We start from the raw sequence: 21,632 nt of genomic DNA, 5'->3' as shown, positions 1-21,632 counted from the left end.
GGAGTTGAAAGACAGTGGGATAAGAGGAGGCAGGATTCCGTGAATGATCTTGAAAGCCAGGCAGGAACATTTGAAATGGATTCTGGAGATTATTGGGAGCCAATGAAGTTTGGCAAGGAGTGGGGAAGCATGGTCAGACTTGCGTTTTGAGAAGATCAGTTTGGCTGCAGTATTCTGGATTAGCTGGAGTCTTAGAATACTTTTTTTTGATAGATTTAAGTAGATGGCGTTGCAGTAATCTAGTTTGGAGAGGATGATGGATTGGACAAGGATGGCAAAGTGTTGTTGGCTGAAGTAGGATCTAGCTTTCCTCAGCATGTGAAGGCTGAAAAAGCATGATTTTGTCAAGGAGTTGAGGTGGTCATTGAGGGAGCGAGAGGAATCGATAGTGATACCAAGGACCTTGCATGAGAACTCGAGCTATAGTGTATCGCCTGTGGGTAGTGTGAAAAGTGTGGGCAGGTGTTCGAATTTTGGGCCGAGCCAGAGTAGTTTTGTTTTAGATTCGTTTAGTTTCTTCTGTACCGAGAGGGACCAGGCACGGAGTCTCATTATGCAAGCTGTAATGTTTTCGTGGAGGTTGGTGAGGTTCTGGTCAGTCTCAAGGAGGACCAGGATGTCATCTGCATAAGTGTAGATTGTTTCCAGGGGGGATAGTTGAAAAAGTTTCAGGGAGGACATGTAGATGTTAAAGAGAATAGGGGAAAGGGGTGATCCTTGAGGGGCACCGCAAGATGGAGTCCAAGGAGTGGACATGGTGCCATTTGTGTTGACGGTGTAGGAACGGGAGCGTAAGAAGTTTGAGAACCACATTAGGACGGTGGAGTCTATTCCAATCTCGAAAAGTTGGTAAAGTAGTATGTCGTGATGGACGACATCAAAAGCAGCGGAAAGATCGAATTGTAGTAGGACAGCAAATTTGTTACGTGAGTGTAGTTGTTGTACCTTTGAAATTAGGGAAACTAGGAGGGATTCAGTGCTAAAGCAGGGTCTGAAGCCATGTTGGTAGGGGTGAAGAATGGAGAATCTCTCGAGATAGGAGGAGAGCTGGGTAGCAACTATGGTTTCTAGAAGTTTGGTAAGTAGAGGGATATTTGCTATGGGACGGTAGTTTGATGGTAGGGAGGGGTCGAGATCGGCTTTTTTCAGAATAGGTGACAAGGCAATGTGGCCCATTTTTGTGGAGAACAAGCCTGATAATAGAGCAGAGTTAATGAGTCTCGTAAGGGAGGAGATGGCCTGTGCAGGAATGTTTTCATAAAGGTGGGATGGGAAAAGATCTAAGATGCATTTGCAGGATTTCAGTCTGAGGCAGAGTTTAGAGATCTGGGGTTCAGATATGGGTTCAAATGTTGTCCAGGATCTATCCGCTGGGATAGGGTTTGAGTCATTGGGAGGAAGAGAATTGTAAGAGACTGCTGAGGGGAAAGATCTCCTTATGGTGGAAATCTTTTCATTGAAAAATTTGGCTAAGTCGTTTGTGGAAGGAGGGGAGAGGGGAGAGGTGGAGTTGTTTTTTGAGGTTAAGTTTCGCCAGATGTAGAACAGAGTACTATTTTGATTTTTTGATCTGGTGATTTTATCTCCATAGAAATTCTTTCTTGCTTTTTTTAGTATTGTGTTACAGCACTTGATGTTGTCTCGCCAGGATTGTTTGTCTGAGGGGGATTTCGATTTTTTCCATTTCCGTTTCAGGGCTCGACAATTCTGTTTTAGTTCCCTGAGATATGGAAGGTACCAGGGGGCTTTGTGGGAGTGGGAGATAGATTTTGTAGATAAAGGGGCCAGAGCGTGGTAGGTAGTCCCGGAAAGGGTAACCCAATTATGCCAGTTGGACTGTGGGTTCGTTTCAGATATTTCTGAAATTTTCTCAATGTTCGGCTTTGTCTGTTTATTTTGATTGATTAATTTTCATATATGCATTGCAGTCACATTACAGCTTCCTACTTCATGCAGATTTGTTACACATATGTCAAGTTTTAGGTTTACCCATATTCAATCGAGCTGGCGTGCACTAATATTTTAAGGTACCTGAACCTCTTTTACTAAGGTGCGCTATGCTTTTTAGCGTACGCTAAATATTAGCGCACACTAATCGCACGCTAAATGCTAACAAGATTAGCGCACGCGTTGATTTAGCGCATGCTAAAATGCTTAGCGCACCTTTGTAAAAGAGGGCCTGAATGTATGCTAATGAATCCACATCTCTAGGGTACTGATTAGTAACCCTGGATGCAAAGAAGTATACAGAAGACTTGAAAGTGTTATATTGGTTTTCAAACTCTGGGAATTTAGCTTGTGGTCTGAAAAGGAAAAAAAAAAGTACATTTTTCTCTGCCTGGGGTTTCTGAGAATTTTGTGCCAGTCTATTTTCTTGTGCCAGCATGAGCTATCCACAGCTCATTTTTAATTTGTTTGTTTTGTTTTACCACCTCTATCAGCTAAGGGCTAGAGAAGAAAGTGTAGGAAAGACGGGAGGACCAGAGCTCTTGCTTGAGCCATCATTGGGTCCTGCGGGCAACACATCCAGTATTCACAGCATAACACAACATGACATAAAATTGAATTTCTAGACCGTATAACCTTGAAGTTGAATGCGGTTTACAAAAAGTTAAATAATAACAAAAAAAGAAAACCATGGAAATCTAATCAACCAAATATTGTGGAAAAAAAGAGAAGTTTTCAATTGTCTAAAATGCACATAGGAATGAGATGTCAATAATAAGTGTCGAAAATCCCTGTCATAGAAAGCTGCCTGAAATGAGAGTATGATCATGATATTTCTTACTTTTACAACCCTTGACAGAAGGAAATACGAAAAGGGCATGAGATCTTCTATTGTTCCTTTGAGAAGTTAATGAAAATCTATCAACTAAGCAGAGTGAGGCCTGACCAAAGGCGACCTTATAATAGATACAGCCCAATTTAAAGATTATTCAAGCTTTCACGGGAAGCCAATGCAATTTGCGATAAAAGAGAGTTATATGATCAAACTTCTTCAGCAGTGAGCACAGCTGCAGGAGCTGAAGTTTGATTTTTTTAAATATTATATCTCCCTATTTTATTCAGACATGCAGGTGCTGATTTATCTGTATAAAATAGTAGAAGTCCTATAGAAATTTTGGATAAAATGTACCTTTGTATGCACCTGTAATTGTATGTACATACATTATATATGATTACATGACTATGATAAATGATGGGCCTGATATTCGACCACCAGCATGCATCACTTTGACTGTTTCTGGTGACCGACATTGAATATCTGGTTTTACTTTTGGCTGCAACAACTTAACTGGCTAAGCTGGTAATGAGCAATGACCAGTTAAGTGCTTGGTGGTTAAAGATAGGCCTGCTATTTATGTGGCCTATTTTAACTGCACTGAAAATCTGTGCCTAACTGGCTATGTCATGTGATGAGGCCAATTAGCAGTTAGCCACTAGTCTCCATAGAATAGTAGCCTTTTATAGTTCTACAGTTTTGTAAGCTTGAACCTTCTGCTAGAGATAGTTTCTGGCAGGCAGAGCAGGGTCTAGCTTAGTCTCCATTAAAGGATAAAAAGAAAATAACATTTTGGAACTAGTTAATAATAGAATATACAACCCTTTCCAATAGTTTTAAAAGTGAAGTGTTTTACCAGAGATGGAACCTAAATTGAAATAGAAGATTTAAAGATAGGAACAGTACTCAAACTTTCTGTTTAATACAAACAGAAAGTCAGTTTCTGTTTTGCCATAAGGAACAGAAACCAGTGCTACTGACCAGAATTATGTGTTAGTTAGGTTCTGTGAGCTTCAAAGAGTCTATTTGTAGCAGTCCCTTACAAATCATATCAAGATAAAGGGCTAGATTCACTAACCTGCCCGATCGTGCCCAATCTTTGGCTGATCCACGACAGGTCGACTGATCCACAATGGGGGAAATCAGAGGAACGCCCCCCCATCGGCCACATGGATCATTAGTGAGTGATCCTGAAGCATGTGCAGACCATCTTCTTTGCCTGTAGATGGTCTGCGCATGCTCAACGCGAAGGAAGGAAGAGCTGCAATTTTTACTTTATTTATTTATTTTTTTTATTTTACTTCGTGAGCCCGTGGTTATAACCCGCTTTAAACCCGCGGGTTAAAACCACGGGCTTGCACTGCTTGTGGAAGGGTAGGAGAGTCAGGGCAGTGAGTCGGGAAGTCTTGTCATTCACCAGGCACACAGGGAGATGTGGAAGTACAGAGACGGGGGAGAAGGAGATAGACACAGCAAGGGGAGGCAAAGAGAGAGTCGGGGAGGCAGAGAGCAGGTTCGGGGCGGCAGAGAGAGAGAGTTGGGGAGGCAGAGAGCACCAGAGGTTCGGGGAGGCAGAGAGCAGGTTGCGGCAGAGAACAGGATAGTCTGGGAGGCAGAGAGAGAGAGAGTCAGGGGGGCAGAGAGCAGGTCGCACCTTTCAGGCAGAGAGCAGAGCGGCAGAGATGCAGGGGGCTTTATTTGATGGTTTGATGGGCTGCGGGGCTGGGATTTCAGGACGAGGACAGTCATATAAAAGACATGAGTGACTGGTCCCCAGCAGTCGCTTCTTCTGTTGATCGGCCAGCCCAGTTGGTGTCCCAGATTTGTTTAGTGAATCGCTGCCTGCCTACTTTGCATGCCATTTCCCCTCATCTGCATGCACAGATCGGAACTGGATGGCACAGGTTAGTGAATCAGGTCGGAGGAAAATTGGGTCGCAAACCGATCGGTACATGATCGGTTTGCTTAGTGAATCTAGCCCAAAGAGAGGAAAAGTCCAAGGTAGCATTATTTCTGAGAAGAGAAAAAGAGGGAAGAGGACATTCTCTTTCTGAGAGGAGAAGAGTAGAAGACATATCTTTGAGTAAGTATACATTATTTTGCTCTGAGCTTTGATAGTTTTGGGGAGAAAAGCTCAATTGTAGGTTTCCTTCTATAGACAGTTTAGATCTTAAAAGAGCTAACTTTACTTAGCTAGACTCCATAGAATAATAGCCTTTTATAGTTCTACAGTTTTGTAAGCTTGTTTCTGGGAGGCAGAGCAGGGTCTGGCTTAGAGCTAGATTCACTAAGCCCACCGATCGTGTGCCGACCACTTAGCAACCCCTTTGCGACCCCAACTCGATTCACTAACCTTCCTCCCAAGTGTATCCGCACCCGATCCGATCCACGCATGCAAATGAGGGGGAATGGCATGCAAATACAGGCAGGCAGTGATTCACTAAAAAATATGATGGATACTGACTGGGTAGGCCGATCGAAAAATAAGCGACTGCAGAGGACCAGTTGCTCAGGTCCTTTCCGACTGTCCTGCTCTCTGCCGCCCTGCTCTCTGCTTTTGCCACCCTGCTCTCTGACCCGATTCTCTGCTCTTCTCTCCCCCGATTCTCTGCTCTTCTCTCCCCCGATTCTCTGCTCTTCTCTGCCTCGACTCTCCACTCTTCTCTGCCCCAATTCACCGCTCTTCTCTGCCCCAACTCTCTTGCCCTTCCCCACAGTGCAAGTCCATGGTTTTAACCTACGGGTTTAAAGTAAATTAAAAAAAGAAAAAAAGTTTCCAGCTCTGTAGGGTATGTACGGCCAGTGCATGCGCAGACCATCTACAGATGGTCTTTGCATGCGTCGGGATCGCTGGAGAGCAATCTGTGCGGTTGGTTGGGGGCGTGATTCCGATCACCCTCATTTGCATGAGGGCAATTCGTGAATCAGCCCCCTAGCCATAGATTGGATCGCTCACGGATCAGGTCAGATCTGTGGACTTTGTGAATCTAGCCCTTATAGTCTCCATTCCCTCCCATCCTCCCCTCTCACACCTACCCCTAGCTCATTTCTTTACTTACAGTCATGATTTATTATCAATTATTCTAATTAGAAGAACAGAAGAATTCTTTATATTTCATTACCTGCTAAGAACCAAATTCTAATGTAACCCCCTCCTTCTCAGACTGAGGTAAAAGGTATCCCTCTTGAAATAAGATTTATTTTGTAGTTGTGCACACCGAGGGTTAAATTGATACCTTTCCCCAGGAGAAAGAGTGAATTACATAAAAAAATAATAATGAATGTAATAATAAAATGTAATGTAACCTGGAAATAAAAAATGTTAATTAAACCATAAACAAAATAGATAAAAAGAAGCACTAAGGCTTCAGAATTTAAATTAGAAATAATATTTAATAAACAAATGTATATCAAATCTAGACAAAGAAATTCTACTTCCCTTCTGTATAGTTCTTCTTGGAGTTTTTTTTCAGGTTAGGGTATTTGAGGCTTTATGTGTTTTCTATGTAGGGGTACCACGTTGGCACGCTGTTGCTAGCAGACTCTCTCTTGATAGCAGACTCTCTTCCTGGAACCAACCTACTACTCTGACTAAAACAAATAAATAAGGGGAAACCCTATCCTAATCTAATAACCCCAAAGTTGCCTAAAATACTTCCTAAGCTAAAAGAACCAGATAATTGATATTCCCTATACTTTTTCCCTCCCCAGAATTTCCTATTTCTAAAATCACAAAAAAAAACAAATTATCTATAAACTTTACAACAGATATACTCAGGAAAAGGTTCCCAAATTAGTTTACCAACTTTCTTTCATCAATATTTTCTTACAACATTTCACAGGAATCTGTCCACAGGATCTCTCATAAAATCTCCTCCAAAAATCAGCACCACAGAAGTTACTCAAAGAACCTCTCAAACATTTCCCAGAAGAGTTCACAGAATAGCAAACTGAAACTTTCCTCAAAAAATCAGCACAATAAATTCCTCACTTATAGAATCTCTCAAACACTTCTCAGAAGATTCTCACAGAATATCAGACTGAAAGTTTATTCAGAAATCAGCACCATACATTTCTTAGTCAGAGACTATCAAACATTTCCCAAAAGATTCTCTCAGAACATCACAGAAAATCTCTTCACTCTCAAACATTACCAGCATCAATACCAAACTTCAGACCTTAACCAGAATCTCACAATCCTTCACAAACTCAAATAAAAACCACCATAATTACCTTCTCACAAGGCACAGAAACCAAACCACTCCACACAGATCCAAGACACCCTCCCAGCTGTCAAATCAGACAGAATGTTCACACAGCTGATGCTGATCTCTACATGAGGACAGCAAACCTGTGCAGATCAGCAACAGAATACCAAAACTGCACCAATACAAAAGACACACAAACCAAACCTCTCAAAATAGGGGAAAAACCCCCAACAGTTCTTGCATTCCAGAGCCTCTCTGCTTCAAAAACCCTTCAAAATCTTCTTTAAACCCTGTTTTTTTTTTTTCACTTAGGTAACTTTTAACCCTGGTTACACTAAATAAGCATACACTATAACCCTAAGACTATCTAAGAAACAAACAGTAAATAGCACCTAAAGTATAATCCTAAGGCTCTCTATACTAGTCTAATATATTCATAGTAGCTTAACTTGGTTTAATTAATTAATCAGCTCAATAATAAGATGCAGACAGTAGTCCAGCAGCAAGAGGGGTGCTATCCAGTCTTTTGCACCGAAAGGCAAATTCTATATACAGCATTCCAATTGTAGATAGTGGTAGGCATTCTACTTCTGTCTAACTAGCCAATCGGGATGCACGTTTAAAAAAAAACAACAAAAAAAAAACGCCCCAAGGAGGATTGCCTACATTGTAGGCATTTTTATGAGCCTAGGGAGGTATGTAGGGTCGCCTAAGCTTGCCCAAGACTAGACGTGGGTGTGGTTTAACCTGGAAGTGACCTTAGGCAAACTTAGTTGGCCCTAAGAGTCTCCCTAGGTTTCTATAGGCACCTAAAATGTAAGCCAGCAAAATGCTTGTCTGCATTCAAATATATGTGGCAGCTGAGCTGATCGCGGCAAGAGACTCTCCCTACAGCGATCAGTTTAACAGCCATGGCAGGGAATCTCCCCCACCCCCAAAGATGACCAGCAAGAGGGATGCCCAGTCCCTTCTGCTGGAATCCCCAAAGCCACCCCCTACCCCTGAATGTCTGCAGCAGGAGAAGTACCCAATTCCTCCTGTTGACATGCCCCGAGACATCCCCCAGCAGGAGGGATGCCCAGTCCTTCCTGCCAGAACCCTCGAAGCTAGCCCCCACCCCGATTGTCCGTGGCAGGAGGGGCATCCAATTCCTTCTGCCGCTACCCTCCTGAGACATCCCCCGGCAGGAGGGATGCCCAGTCCCTCCTGCCGGAAACACCCTCCCGAGACATCCCCCGGCAAGAGGGATACCCAGTCCTTCCTACCAGAACCCCCCTAAGATTATTGGCAGGAGGGATGCCCACTCCATCCTGCTGGAACCCCCCTGCAAGCATGCCCCCATCCCCGATTTCCCTCAGCCCACCCAGACATCACCACTACTTTTTTTCATTGCCCGACCGGAGTGATGCTTACTCCCTCCAGCTGGCAGGCCTGCCTCCACAGAATGGTGGGCCTTTCCTTTCCTGGTGCATCATGGAATGCACCGGGGAGGGACCCAAGGACCTGATTGGCCCAAGTGCGTAAGGCCCCTAGGAGGGGCCTTAAGCACCTGGGGCAACCAGAATCTTAGGCCTCTCTCCCAGTGCATTCTGGAATGTACTGGGAGTGACCTAAAACTCCGATTGGTCAGATCTCTTAGGCCACTCACATGGGGGAGAAGACAGTCTATAAATCTGGGATTAGATTAAATCAGATTAGATCATGGGTACTTTTATGGATGGGATACTTTTGTAAGATGCAAATGTATATGATAAATGACTTTAAGATTACCCTTTACCCCTTCATTCCATAATTTTGCATGCATGTGTTTGCACAAACTTCTGCACTTAGGTTATAGAATAGTGCCAGTTATGTGCATATAGTTTAATTGATAAATTAAACATTAATTGGAACTAATTACCAATTGGTTGTAATTAGAGTTAATTGATGCTAATTAGCACCAATTTGCAGTTAGGAGTTACTGTGTTTACGCCTGGCTAGGAGCCAGCCCTGTTAAGAGTATTTTCTTGTGACTATATTGAGAAAGAGAGAGAGAAAGAAGGGCTAGATTCACTAAGCAAACCAATCGTGTACCGATTGGTTTGCGAGCCTTTTGTTAAGCGATTTCCCTCCAACCCCATTCACTACGCCTGTAGCGATCCGATCCCAATCAACCCATGCAAATTAGTAAAACCCCATGCAAAATAGCCAAGCGATTGATTTACTAACAATTGCTTGGCTATTTTGAATCGGGTTTTACTATTGACAAACCCGGCTGCTGCAGACCTATGATACCAACAGGCCTGCAAGTTTCTTGACAGGCCTGCCTTTCTTTTTTATTCATTTTTTTTTCCATGGCACAGATATTTTGCGTGTGTTAAACACGCAAAATATCTGCCTCATAAAAAAAAAAAAAAGAAAAGACAGGCAGACCTGTAAAAACGGCCGAGGGCTCCCCCGAACAAACACAATACCCCCACCCCCCGACTGGCAGGGCCTACCCCCGGCACAGCCCGAAAACCGCCCATATCTAAAAGTTGGAAGCAGGAGGAGTGCTCAGTCCTTCCAGATCCATAGGCCTCCCGCCCCTCCCCCCCCCCCCGACTGGACCGGACCTGACCAGCACAGCACGGCCCAGCCCCGGCACTGCACCGTCCATATTTAAAAGTTGGGAGCAGGAGGGGTGATCAGTCCCTCCTGCTCCGTAGGCCTCCCACCCCCGACCGGCCAGGCACCCAGCCAGGCACCCTCCTACAGGAAGGTGCTCAGACCCTCCTGCTCCTCCCGATTCCAGCGATGCATCTGCCTGGGCCTTTGGCCCCGCCCCAGTGCATCATGTGATGCACAGGGAGGAGCCTAAGGCCATGATTGGCTAGGGTGCCTTGGGCTCCACCCCCTTTGGGAGGAGCCTGAGGGGCCTAAGCCAATCAGGGACTTCCTTAGGCTCAGCCCTCTTGCTCCCAACTTTTACGGGAGTGTCGGGTCGGGCCGTGCCTGTCAGGGAGTGTGCCATGCCGGTTCGGGGGAAGGGGGGTTGCCATGCCAGTTGGGAGGCTTTTTTTTCTTTTCTTTTTTTTTTTTTAATAGGCCTGATATTTACAGCCTATTTTTTAAATTTTTTTTTAAAAACCCAAAAAACGGCAAAAGCCCTGACAGCAATAACAGGAGGCTGCTTTTCCTGTCACTACTGTCAGGGTCTGTGTATGCTCGAGGATCGCTCTCTAGGATCCGTACCGAGGATGGGGGTGTGTGTCAATGATCGTCCCCATATGCATGCAGGCCTTTTGTGAATTTGTCGGCCTGCGTGGAATCGGGAACGAATCGGTGACAGTCTCGGGGGTTAGTGAATCTAGCCCAAAGATCCTAATTAAAAGGACTAAGCCTGTGGAATAACAGCTGATTTTACCTCTGTGTGTGTTGAATGTGCTACTTCTGTGTGAGGGCCTGCAGCCTGCCACTAGCCATGCTGTCACATAGGGCTTAACATACTTTAGTTCAAATCATAACAGATTCAGTTTCCTCCAGGCAATTTCTTCACTTTAATATATAATACCTCACATACCAAGTTTTTTAAATTCATTGTGAATAAGATACAATATAAATTGCACTTCTAATATCTAGAACTGAGTAGTGGGCAAGACAGGCAGCACTGAAGGAGACAGCTGATATGTAGGACCGGCCCTATTTAAATTTTGAGTTTCCAGGAATTGCATGTCTTGAAATGTTGCACCTATGTTGCAGTGAACCTTGATTTTGAATACTGTAATGTTAAAGGGTTTGGAGATCCACCTGCTTAGCTGAAACTTCCAAACTAAAAGTTCTAATAAGGATACAGAAAGTCCTTGAAATAAACCTAGAACCTGGTGCTTAATGAAACATTTTGTTATTTTGAATAAGAGGTAGGATGGGCACATTTTTCAAGGTACAAAATTTACAGGCAACTGGAGTTAAACAAAAATCAAAACATGCAGCTTAAATTCACTTGGATTGGGAAATAAAATATGCTGGACACGATTTATGTTGCTCACCTCATAAATATGCAGTGACAGATTAACAAAATAATAATTAAAAACCCCTACAAAGTGATTTCTGCCATCAGCCTGCATTTGTCAAGAAGATCTGGAAAATAAGTGAGCTTGAATGTGTAGCTGGAGAATTTTCCTCAGTTATTCCTTATCGTGTCAAATTCTGTATTGTAGACAAAATTGAGCAAAATTAGTATACTAACCCCCTGTTTTACTAAGGTGCGCTAAGGCCCTCTTTTACTAAGGTGCACTAACCAATTAGCATGCACTAAACGCTAATGCGTGCATGTTAGTCTATGGATACATTAGTATTTAGCACGCTAATCTAATTAGCGTGCACTAATCGGTTAGCGCACCTTAGTAAAAGAGGGGGTAAGTGTTTTAGCACGCATTTAGCGCGTGCTAAATCTACACGCACGCTAACCGCTAACGTGTCCATAGACTAACATGCACGCGTTAGCGTTTAGTGCACACTAATATTTAGCGTGTGCTAAAAAGCATAGCGTACCTTAGTTAAAGGAGCCCCAAGTCATAGTGCCATCCATCTATACAGAGTAGCTCCATAATGTCAATCGACAGACCAGCTTGCATCATTCCGCCTATTATCTTGTAGAAGACAAATCTGTTAACTGTATTTACAGAGCTCGATTTGTGGAATAATCAAACTTTTTTTTATTATTAGCTGAATGTTTATGCTACAGACTGCATCTTAATATCTATGTAACAGATGCTTCTCAATTTAAGGCCTTTTTGTGCTGCTCATCAGTTTTCCATTACTTATCCAGGAAGGCAGATAAACTACTACACACTGTACGACTTCAAAGCTATAAAGTCAGCCATTGCTAACCTCTGTGAAACTTTGCCATATCTTCTATATCTGCCATAATATAAAATAATAATAATAATAATTTATTTTCTTGTATACCGTCCTACCAGTAGTTCTAGGCGGTTCACAACAGCGAAGAAACCAAGTATTTTCAGTTAGAAATACAATCTTGAACACACTACATTCTAATACATCAATTAATATGACATAATTAAAACTGGATTTTAGAAATGCTCACCTATTGATACAACAGTAACAAAAAACTACTATAATAAAAAGTTTGAAGATAAAAACTGTTAAAAACACAACCTAATACATATACTTTATGTAAAGTATATGTTACATAACATGGTAACATATACTTTAAAGAAATCAACATTCTTGTTTATCAAATAAATGAGTTTTTAATAGTTTTGTAAATATAGGGTATGAATAAGCTTGGACAATCAACAGACTCATCCAAGAATTCATCTTACCCGCCTGAAATTCCAGTGTCCTATCCAAAAAAGTCCTATCCAAAAAAGTCCTATAATGACAATCCTTTGGAGTAGGGAAAATAATGCTTTTCAAATCTAATTCTTTAAGCCTACGAACTTTAATTTGCCAGACTTTCTTTGTTTAGACTCTTAGATGGCATTTTAAATGGTATTTTATTGTTAATAATTGTCCTCTGTTAATATTTCTCTACAGGGAACGAGCACTGAACACATCTCAAGTCGGCGCCCTTCAACTTTCTGTGGGCAACTTGAAACCAGAAGAAAAATATACATTCCGAGTTGTAGCCTACAATGAATGGGGACCAGGAGAGAGCTCTCAACCAGTTAAGGTTTCCACACAGCCTGAAAGTAAGTATATGGGTTTTTTTATTTTATTTCTTAAATAAAAACACAATGCTCCTCAGTTTACTATCTTCGGTGTCTTACAACATTACATACACAATTCATTAAGATAAACATTAATCGTGCTTAAAATCATAAACTACATTAACAGCATAGTAAGATCACCATCAATTTACAAGATACACAAGAGGTTCATTTCAAAGCACATAAACTTAGAAAGTTACAAATGTATTATATATGTAATCTAGGTCCCACTCTCAGAGTCCGTGGTCAGCAGTTAAACTCTTTAGAACAAGTACCCAGGACCAGGATATACAAAACAAAGTTCAGGTTGTCGAGCTGGGTGCAGACCAGTGCTAGGCTACTAGCCCATGATATTTTAAAGCACCACCTTCCAGTTACTATGACACAGTCTTAAAAAAAATGCACTCATATTGGGGGGCACTGTTGAGCCCGGCAAAGGTGGCAGCTTAAGTCTTCAGCTCCTGCAACCTACTATGAAGGTTCATCTTCCAACTACCACAAAATAGTTTATATCTCCTCAACTAGTCCGGAATGCATTCCTCAACCTTACTACTTCCAGATAGCATCTACTAAAGGAGGTAAATGGCACAAACCAGAACCCATTTCTCCGACTAAACAATCGGCAAACAAGATTGAGGACAGCATGGCATCAGAAATACTTGAAGAAATCAAATTGCTAAAAGAATTAATGAACAAAACTAAAGATGACATGGCTGAAATAAAAGAAGAACTCTCCGGCTTAGCAGAAGATTTTACCTAATTTAAGGAACGGGTGTCAACACTGGAAACTAGAACTACATTGTAGAGACAAATATTAAAACTTTACAGCATCACGTGAAGAAAATTCAATACATTGTAAAAGAACTTAAAGTCTAATAACTGCTCTAGGAGAAACAACAAAGAATAATTGGCCTTCCTGAAGATGGAAAAGGCAATAATTTAACATCCTTTCTTACCTGAATATCCAGTTCTAGAAAGAATTAGAAATAGAGCATAAACACCACTCGCCTTCAGCGTATCTGCCATGTGACAAAACACCAAGGTCCAATATGCTTAAACTTCTGAGTTATACGCAGATATTAGAAATTCTACAAAAAGTGAAATCTTCCACACCAATCAAATTTGAAGGACATACAATACTTTTCCTTCCGAATCTTTGCAAACAAACGGTTAACTTCATCGAGTGTCTCCTAGTCTTTGTAATTTTTGACGCAGTGAAAAATCGATCCACTTGTACCCATTCTACTCCACTCAGGATTTTGTAGACTTCAATCATATCCTTAGCCGTCTCTTTTCCAAGCTGAAGAGCCCTAACCTTTTTAGTCTTTCATCATACGAGAGGAGTTCCATCCCTTTTATCATCTTGGTCAGTCTTCTATGAACCTTTTCTAGTGATGCTATATCTTTCTGATAAAAGAAAACATCGATGAACATTTTGAAAGAAGTGAACTTCTGATAACCAGCCAACATGGTTTCAAGGGGAGATCGTGCCTAACGAACTTATTGCACTTCTTCGAAGGAATTAACAAATGGATGGACAAAGGAGACCCCATAGACATCATATATCTAGATTTCCAAAAAGCCTTTGACAAGGTGCCCCATGAACGCCTACTCCGGAAACTGAAGAACCATGGGGTGGAAAGAGACGTACATAGATGGATCAGAAACTGGTTGGCGGGTAGGAAACAGAGGGTAGGAGTGAAAGGCCACTACTCAGACTGGAGGAGGGTCACAAGTGGGGTCCCGCAGGGCTCGGTGCTTGATTTCTATTGATCCCTATTTCTAGATCATAAATGATCTAGAAATAGGGACGAAGTGTGAGATAATAAAATTTGCGGACAACACCAAACTATTTAGTGGAGCTCGGACTAAAGAGGACTGCGAAGAATTGCAAAGGGACTTGAACAAACTAGGGGAATGGGCGACGAGATGGCAGATGAAGTTCAACGTTGAGAAATGTAAAGTATTACATGTGGGAAACAGAAACCCGAGGTACAACTATACAATGGGAGAGATGTTATTAAATGAGAGTACCCAAGAAAGGGACTTGGGGTTAATGTTGGACAAGACAATGAAGCCGACGGCACAGTGCGCAGAGGCCGCTAAGAAGGCAAACAGAATGCTAGGCATAATCAAGAAGAGTATTACAACCAGAACGAAAGAAGTTATTCTGCCATTGTATCGGGCGATGGTTCGTCCGCATCTGGAGTACTGCGTCCAATATTGGTTGCCGTACCTTAAGAAGGACATGGCGTTACTCGAGAGGGTTCCAGAGGAGAGCGACACGTCTGATAAAGGGGATGGAATCCTTTCATACACTGAGAGATTGGAGAAACTGGGTCTCCTTTCCCTGGAGAAGAGGAGACATAGAGGGGATATGATAGAGACTTACAAGATCATGAAGGACATACACCTGACCAGAAGAGGAAAGAATGTCCTTGGACACCGTCTAGCCCGCCTTCTTCACAGGGCTTTAAACTAGGTAAGTCGGGGGAGGGTACAGGCACATACAACATACCTGGCGAACTAAACTGCCAATACTTTTTTGGGGCTGAGGAAAGTAGTCACCGTAATTCTGGGTCAGGGGCGAGTACGAAAACTTTCAAATCGGGGGTATGTTCATATGACAATTATGGGTCACATTGTAATTTTGAGTCTAAAGGGAGCACACATTGTAATTCTGGGTCCAAGGGGAGTACACATTGTAGTTATGAGTCTAGGGAGAATACAAGTACACAATGTAGTTATGAGTCTAGGGAGAATACAAACAATGCTAAAGATGTTCAAGTAGCTCAAGCAGGAACATCCCCACTGAGACGTAACAAAAATACAACATGGAGGGCTATGTACGTCAACGCACACAGTTTGGGAAACAAGATCCTGGAATTAGAAACGGAAATAAGGAATGCCGACCTGGATGTGGTGGCAATATCTGAGACCTGGCTCACAGACTCCCACGGGTGGGACATGGTCTTACCGGGTTACAACTTGCTTCGCCGGGACAGGGAGGGCAGAATAGGGGGAGGTGTAGCATTATATACTAAAGATGACATTATGGTCACAAGAATCTCAGATGTCCAGTACACTGGGGAATCCCTTTGGGTTAATTTGGCCAGAGGGAAGGACAAATGCTTGTATCTTGGCGTAATTTACAGACCCCCAAGACAACATGATGACCTGGATATGGAAATAATTAGTGATATAGAAAATATCACCTTGCGCGGGGACACAGTAGTGTTAGGTGACTTCAACATGCCTGATGTGGATTGGGATACACTTACCTCTGCTTCCGGCAGCAGCAGGGGGCTATTAAACTCTATGAAAGGAGCTGGTCTCAAGCAACTGGTGTTGGACCCAACAAGGGATCAGGCAATACTGGACCTACTACTTACCAATGGAGAAAGTGTCACAGAGGTCTCGGTGGGCGACACATTGGCCTCCAGTGACCACAACATGGTATGGTTCAATCTTAGGAAAGGTTTCACTAAATCTACCACACTGACCAAGGTCCTCCAATTCAAGGATACAAACTTCAAAGAAATGGGAGACTTCGTTCACCAGGCGCTACAAGGACAAGCAGAAACCGATAGTGTGGAAGAAATGTGGTCGACTTTGAAAACCACCATACAGGAAGCGACAAACCGCTATGTTAAATTAGTAAGTAAACGGCGAAGGAACAATAAGCCGAAGTGGTTCACTGCGGAGATCTCAGCCCTTATCAAGGAGAAGAAAAAAAAAAAAAGCATTCATCTCTAGAGAGAGTAGAGAGGGACAGATTCTTCAAACTTTCGAATAATAAAAGAACAAGAGGGCATTCAGAAAAGTTGAAAGGGGACAGATTCAAAATGAATGCTAGGAAGTTCTTCTTTACTCAACGTGTGATGGACATCTGGAATGCACTTCCAAAGAGCGTAATAGGGCAGAGTACGGTACTGGGGTTCAAGAAAGGATTGGACAATTTCCTGCTGGAAAAGGGGATAGAGAGGTATAGATAGAGGATTACTGCACAGGTCCTGGACCTTTTGGGCCGCCACGTGAGCGGACTGCTGGGCACGATGGACCTCAGGTCTGACCCAGCAGAGGCATTGCTTATGTTCTTATATAGATAAGGAGACCAGAATTGAATGCAATACTCCAGAAGAGGTTGCACCATGGAGCGATACAGGGGCATTATAACATTCTTAATCTTGTTAACCATCCCTTTCTTTAATAATTCCTAGCATCTTGTTTGCTTTTTTGGCCGCTGCTGCACATAGGGCAGAAGGTTTCATCGTATTGTCTACAATATACCCAGTTCCTTTTTTTGGGTATTAACCCTCAAGGTGGACCCTAGCATCCAGTAACTGTGATTTGGGTTATTCTTCCCAATGTGCATCACTTTGCATTTGCCCACATTAAATTTCATCTGCAACTTGGATGCCCAGCCTTCCAATTTCATAAGCTCTGCCTGCAATTTTTAACAATCTGCATGCATTTTAACAACTTTGAACAGTTTAGTGTCATCTGCAAATTTAATTACCTCACTTGTTCCAATTTCCTTATCATTTATAAATAAGCTAGTGGCTTTGCACGGGCAGGAGTGAAGGAAGGTCACTCCTGCCGCGATTCACCGCTGGACCACCAGGGATATTAAAGGTACAAGGGGGAGGTGGGAGGGAGATAGAAATAATTAGAATCAGCTGGGACAGGAGGCAGAAGGGATCCCTCCTGTCCTGACCACTAGGGATACTAAAGGTATGTGGGGGAGGAGGGAGGGAGATAAAAATAATTAGAATCAGCTTGGAGAGGAGGTGGGAGGGATCCCTCCTGTCCTGATCACCACTGGACCACCAGGTCCCATGGCAGGCTTGGCAGAGGCCTGGAAACAGGTTCGGGCGGAGGGGGGGGGTCAGTGCTGACCTGAATATAAACCAAGACACCCACTTATGGGCCAAAAATCTCATAGTCAAGTATAAACAGTAATGCAATGGGAACTAGGGGAAGTGGGTTCAATTTCTACTGCAGTTCCTTGTGACCCTGGGTGCAAATCTCTTAACCTTCCCTTGCCCCAGGTGCAAAATAAGTGAATATATATATATTTTTGCTTTGATTGTAACAGAAAGGTGATATATTATATTCTATCCCCTTTTTCATTTACCCCTTCTTTTACTAAGGTGCGCTATGCTTTTTAGCACACGCTAAACGCTAACGCGTGCATGTTATCCTATGGACGTGTTAACATATAACGCGTGCTAAAACACTTAGCGTACCTTAATAAAATAGGGCCTTAGTTTCAGTAGGTTTGGCAAGGATCCTCCTATATTTATCTTGGTGGTTAAAGTTTCAACAGTCATATGTTATGAGTAACTAAAGAAATAAATGTGGGATATCTTATCTGTATTTGAATTTTCTCATAGCATTTTAATTTCTTAAAAGCAAAATGACAGCTTGTTGTGATTAGCAATAAAAAGTTGCTGACATTGGCTATCAAAATGGCACGGCTGACAGGGGCTGCATCTAAAAATATATAATTTTTCTTAGTAATCCGTGACAGATCACAGTAGCTGGATTTTCTTTGAAGGTTTGTAACTTTTATCTATCCTTAGATTAAATCTTCATCTCTGCGGTATGCAATTTCATCCTTTCTTTATCATTTAAACTGCCTAGTGCTCATTTAATCTCTTCCTACCACATGTGGAGACTTTGAGAATCATTATTATTATTCCACAAGATATTGTTACTGTTTGGATGTGAAGTAGAACTGAGATGAGTCTTATAGCATCTGAATAGGCTGGGCTTGTCTGATCCTTTAAGTCAGACCACTTGCTGGGCCGTGACTCTAATTTCCGATGGTAATTTTTTAGCACTTACTAGGATCTATCGACGCTGCCCTTATTCCATTAGAGACTGAACTCTGCACCAGGTTGACTGAAATTACAACACTAGAGAAAGTATCAGAGATTGCTGATAGAGGTGAAAGGCATGTGGGCTACAATTTGTGATTTTGTCTATACTGCAGGCGGTTTGACCTATGCAGCACTTATAACAAATTCAGACAAATTATGCTATTTTTTATTTTTTAGTAAACAGGGGTATTTTAATAATTCCCTATGAATCAGGTATGCCAAAGGGTTATCATGTAGCTCCCGAAAAAAGGAGGATGGATTGAGACATCCAGGTTTTACTTCCATTGCACTCAATGGAAGTAAAACCCAGAAGTGTCAATCTGTCCTCCTTTATTTTTTTTTTTTTTAGTCATATATTTATTTTATTATTTATATACCACTTTTATCCTAAGTGGTTTACATCCAGGTACTTTATATTTTTCCCTATCTGTCCCGGTGGGCTCAAACTCTATCTAGTGTACTTGGGGCAATGGGGGGGATTAAGTGACTTGCCCAGGGTCACAGGGAGCGAGAGATTTGAACCCAACACACTCCCACAAAACGGGACATCTATTCATTTTCAGTCCCGCCTTGGGCCGCCCCCCCATCCCATCCTAGCCCCGCCCCAGCCCCAATTTCTTCCATTAATTTTTCTTGTACACACAATATCTTAATTCATAATGGTAACCATAAAACATAAAGCACACTGTACGCAGATGAAATGTTAATTATCATTTATATTTGGGGGGTTTTTCAAAGGTGTCAAGGCAGATGACTTTAAAATATGCAATGTCACTTCAGTAACTATAGAAAAATAGACAGCAGATATAAATTCTCAAAACTGACACATTTTGATCACTAAACTGAAAATAAAATAATTTTTTCTACCTTTGTTGTTTGGTGATTTCATGAGTCTCTGGTTGCACTTCCTTCTTTCTTTCTTTCACAATCCAGCCCTTTTGGCCAGGTCTCTCTCTCTTTTCCCTCTTTTACTCTCCCCAGATCCAGTGTCAGTTCTCCTTTGTACCAGGTCCTTGTTCCAGGTCTCCCTCTCTCTCCCTCCTCTTATGATCATGCATCTCTCTGTTCTTCTTCACGGTCTCTCCCCCTCTGCCTGCACCTCCCATAGTCCTGAATCTGCCTGCTGTCTTTCCCCTTTGGTCCTTTTCCTTTTGGTCCTTTCTCTCTCTAGTCTTTCTTCTGCTTATAACTCCCCCCCCACACACACACACACACACATTCTCTGTCGCTTTCTCTCCTTCCTCCCTCCCTCTTTCCTATGTTCCCCTCACTGCCTTCCTGTCTTTGTCCAACCTCCTCCCCCGAAGCTAGCCAGCCAGCCTGCCTGTCTGCCTTTCTCCCTCCAGCGCCGAAGCCTGGCCTACCTCCTTCTTCTGCTTACAACACACACACACACCTCCCGGTCCGCTGCCGCCCATTGCTGCTTCCCACCTGCCACCGCCGCAACTGCCGGAAGGGAAGGGCCAGGTGCCGGCCCACAAGCCTTCCCCCAAGTCAATTCTATTGTTGGAGAGAAGATCCAGGCCAGGGAGAAGGCTTATGGGCCAGCGCTTGGCCCTTCCCTTCTGGCAGTTGCAGCGGCGATGGGCGGTTATATTGGGAGAGATTGTAGGCTCCGCGATCTCCTTCCCCGTTGTCCCCATGCACAGCTCTCTGAAAATGGGACATTTTGGTGGGACAGGGGATCTAAAAATGGGACGGTCCCTTTGAAAACGGGATGTATGGTCACATTAGTCATATAGTAACCCTGCCAAAGTATAAGAAATCAGATGTGGGGATTAATTTTATAGAAATGTTCCTATGTCAAAAATGTGCCTATTTTATACAAGCCTCTATGGCAGGGACAAAAATAAAGTAGAACTGTGGGGCAAGAGAAGGGACCAGGCGAGAAGGGAGACTTTTTGGCCCGTCCTGGATTTCTACCAACCTCATCCTGGTGCATAATGGGACCTGAAGCACTGATTTCAATAGATAAAATCATGGCCTACAAATGCCTAGAAATAGATTGTGCTCTGGTTGTTAGTGTTTTTCAAGGGTGATGATGCAGAGGAACTGAAATAAATCTCGGTGAATTTGGAAGATGTACTAAGCCAAACTGACAAGTTAAAAGGTGATAAATCACCTGGACCGGATGGTATACTTCCCAGGGTACTAAAAGAACTCAAACACAAAATTGCTGACCTGCTGTTACAGATCTGTAACCTGTCGCTAAAATCGTCTGTAGTACCTGAAGATTGGAGGGTGACCAATGTTATGTCGATTTTTGAAAAGGGTTCCAGGGGAGATCTGGGAAATTACAGTGCCAGGCAAAATGGTGGAAACAATTATAAAATCTAAAATTGTGGAACACGCAGACAAACATAATTTAATGAGACAGAGTCAGCATGGGTTCAGCCGAGGGAGATCTTGCCTCACCAATTTGCTTGACTTGTTTGAAGGTGTGAATAAACATGTGAATATAAGTGAGCTAGTTGATAAAGTGAGCTAGATAAAGTGAGCTAGTTGATAAAGTTCCTCATAAGCGGTTCCTGTGAAAATTAAAGAGTCATGGGATAGGTGGCAAAGTTCAGTTCTGGATTAGAGATTGGTTATTGGATAGAAAACAGAGGGTAAGGTTAAATGGTCATTTTTCTCAATGGAGGAGAGTAAACAATGGAGTGTCGCAGGGATCTGTACTGGGACCGGTGCTATTTAACTTATTTATAAATGATCTGGAAATTGGAACAACAAATGAGATGATTAAATTCTGTAATTCCATCTACTTATATTTTATTACAATTTGAAAAGGTTTGAGCAGCAAATGCTTCCGGTCCATCCTGTGATTATACATTTTCTAGGGGTGGGTATCTATTAAGTGTATGCAGGGCATAAAGTTGGGGTGGGTTTGTTGCAGCTGAAACAGTAGCTGGGGGAAAATTTTGTTAAAATGGCATGCAGTGTCTTTCAGACTGGTAAATTGAGGGCTCCTTTTACAAAGGTGCGCTAAGCATTTTAGTGCGCCTAACGTGTGCATGTTAGTCTATGGATGTGTTAGCGTGCGTGTATATGTAGCGCGTGCTATATG

At 42.6% G+C, this 21,632-nt stretch overlaps 1 protein-coding gene across 3 annotated transcripts in view; it reads left to right on the top strand.

The window, feature by feature from the left end:
• Window positions 1-21,632, top strand: part of DCC (DCC netrin 1 receptor) — a 906,493-nt gene that overhangs the window by 483,172 nt on the left and 401,689 nt on the right. For all 3 annotated transcript variants that reach the window (XM_033934276.1, XM_033934287.1, XM_033934268.1), the window contains exon 8: window positions 12,511-12,665. In XM_033934276.1, the coding sequence (XP_033790167.1) occupies window positions 12,511-12,665 (155 nt within the window). The remainder of the gene's footprint in view (window positions 1-12,510; window positions 12,666-21,632) is intronic.

This window comes from Geotrypetes seraphini, chromosome 1 (genome assembly GCF_902459505.1).
Source record: "Geotrypetes seraphini chromosome 1, aGeoSer1.1, whole genome shotgun sequence".
Lineage (NCBI taxonomy): Eukaryota > Metazoa > Chordata > Amphibia > Gymnophiona > Dermophiidae > Geotrypetes > Geotrypetes seraphini.
This window is presented reverse-complemented; position numbering and strand designations above follow the sequence as displayed.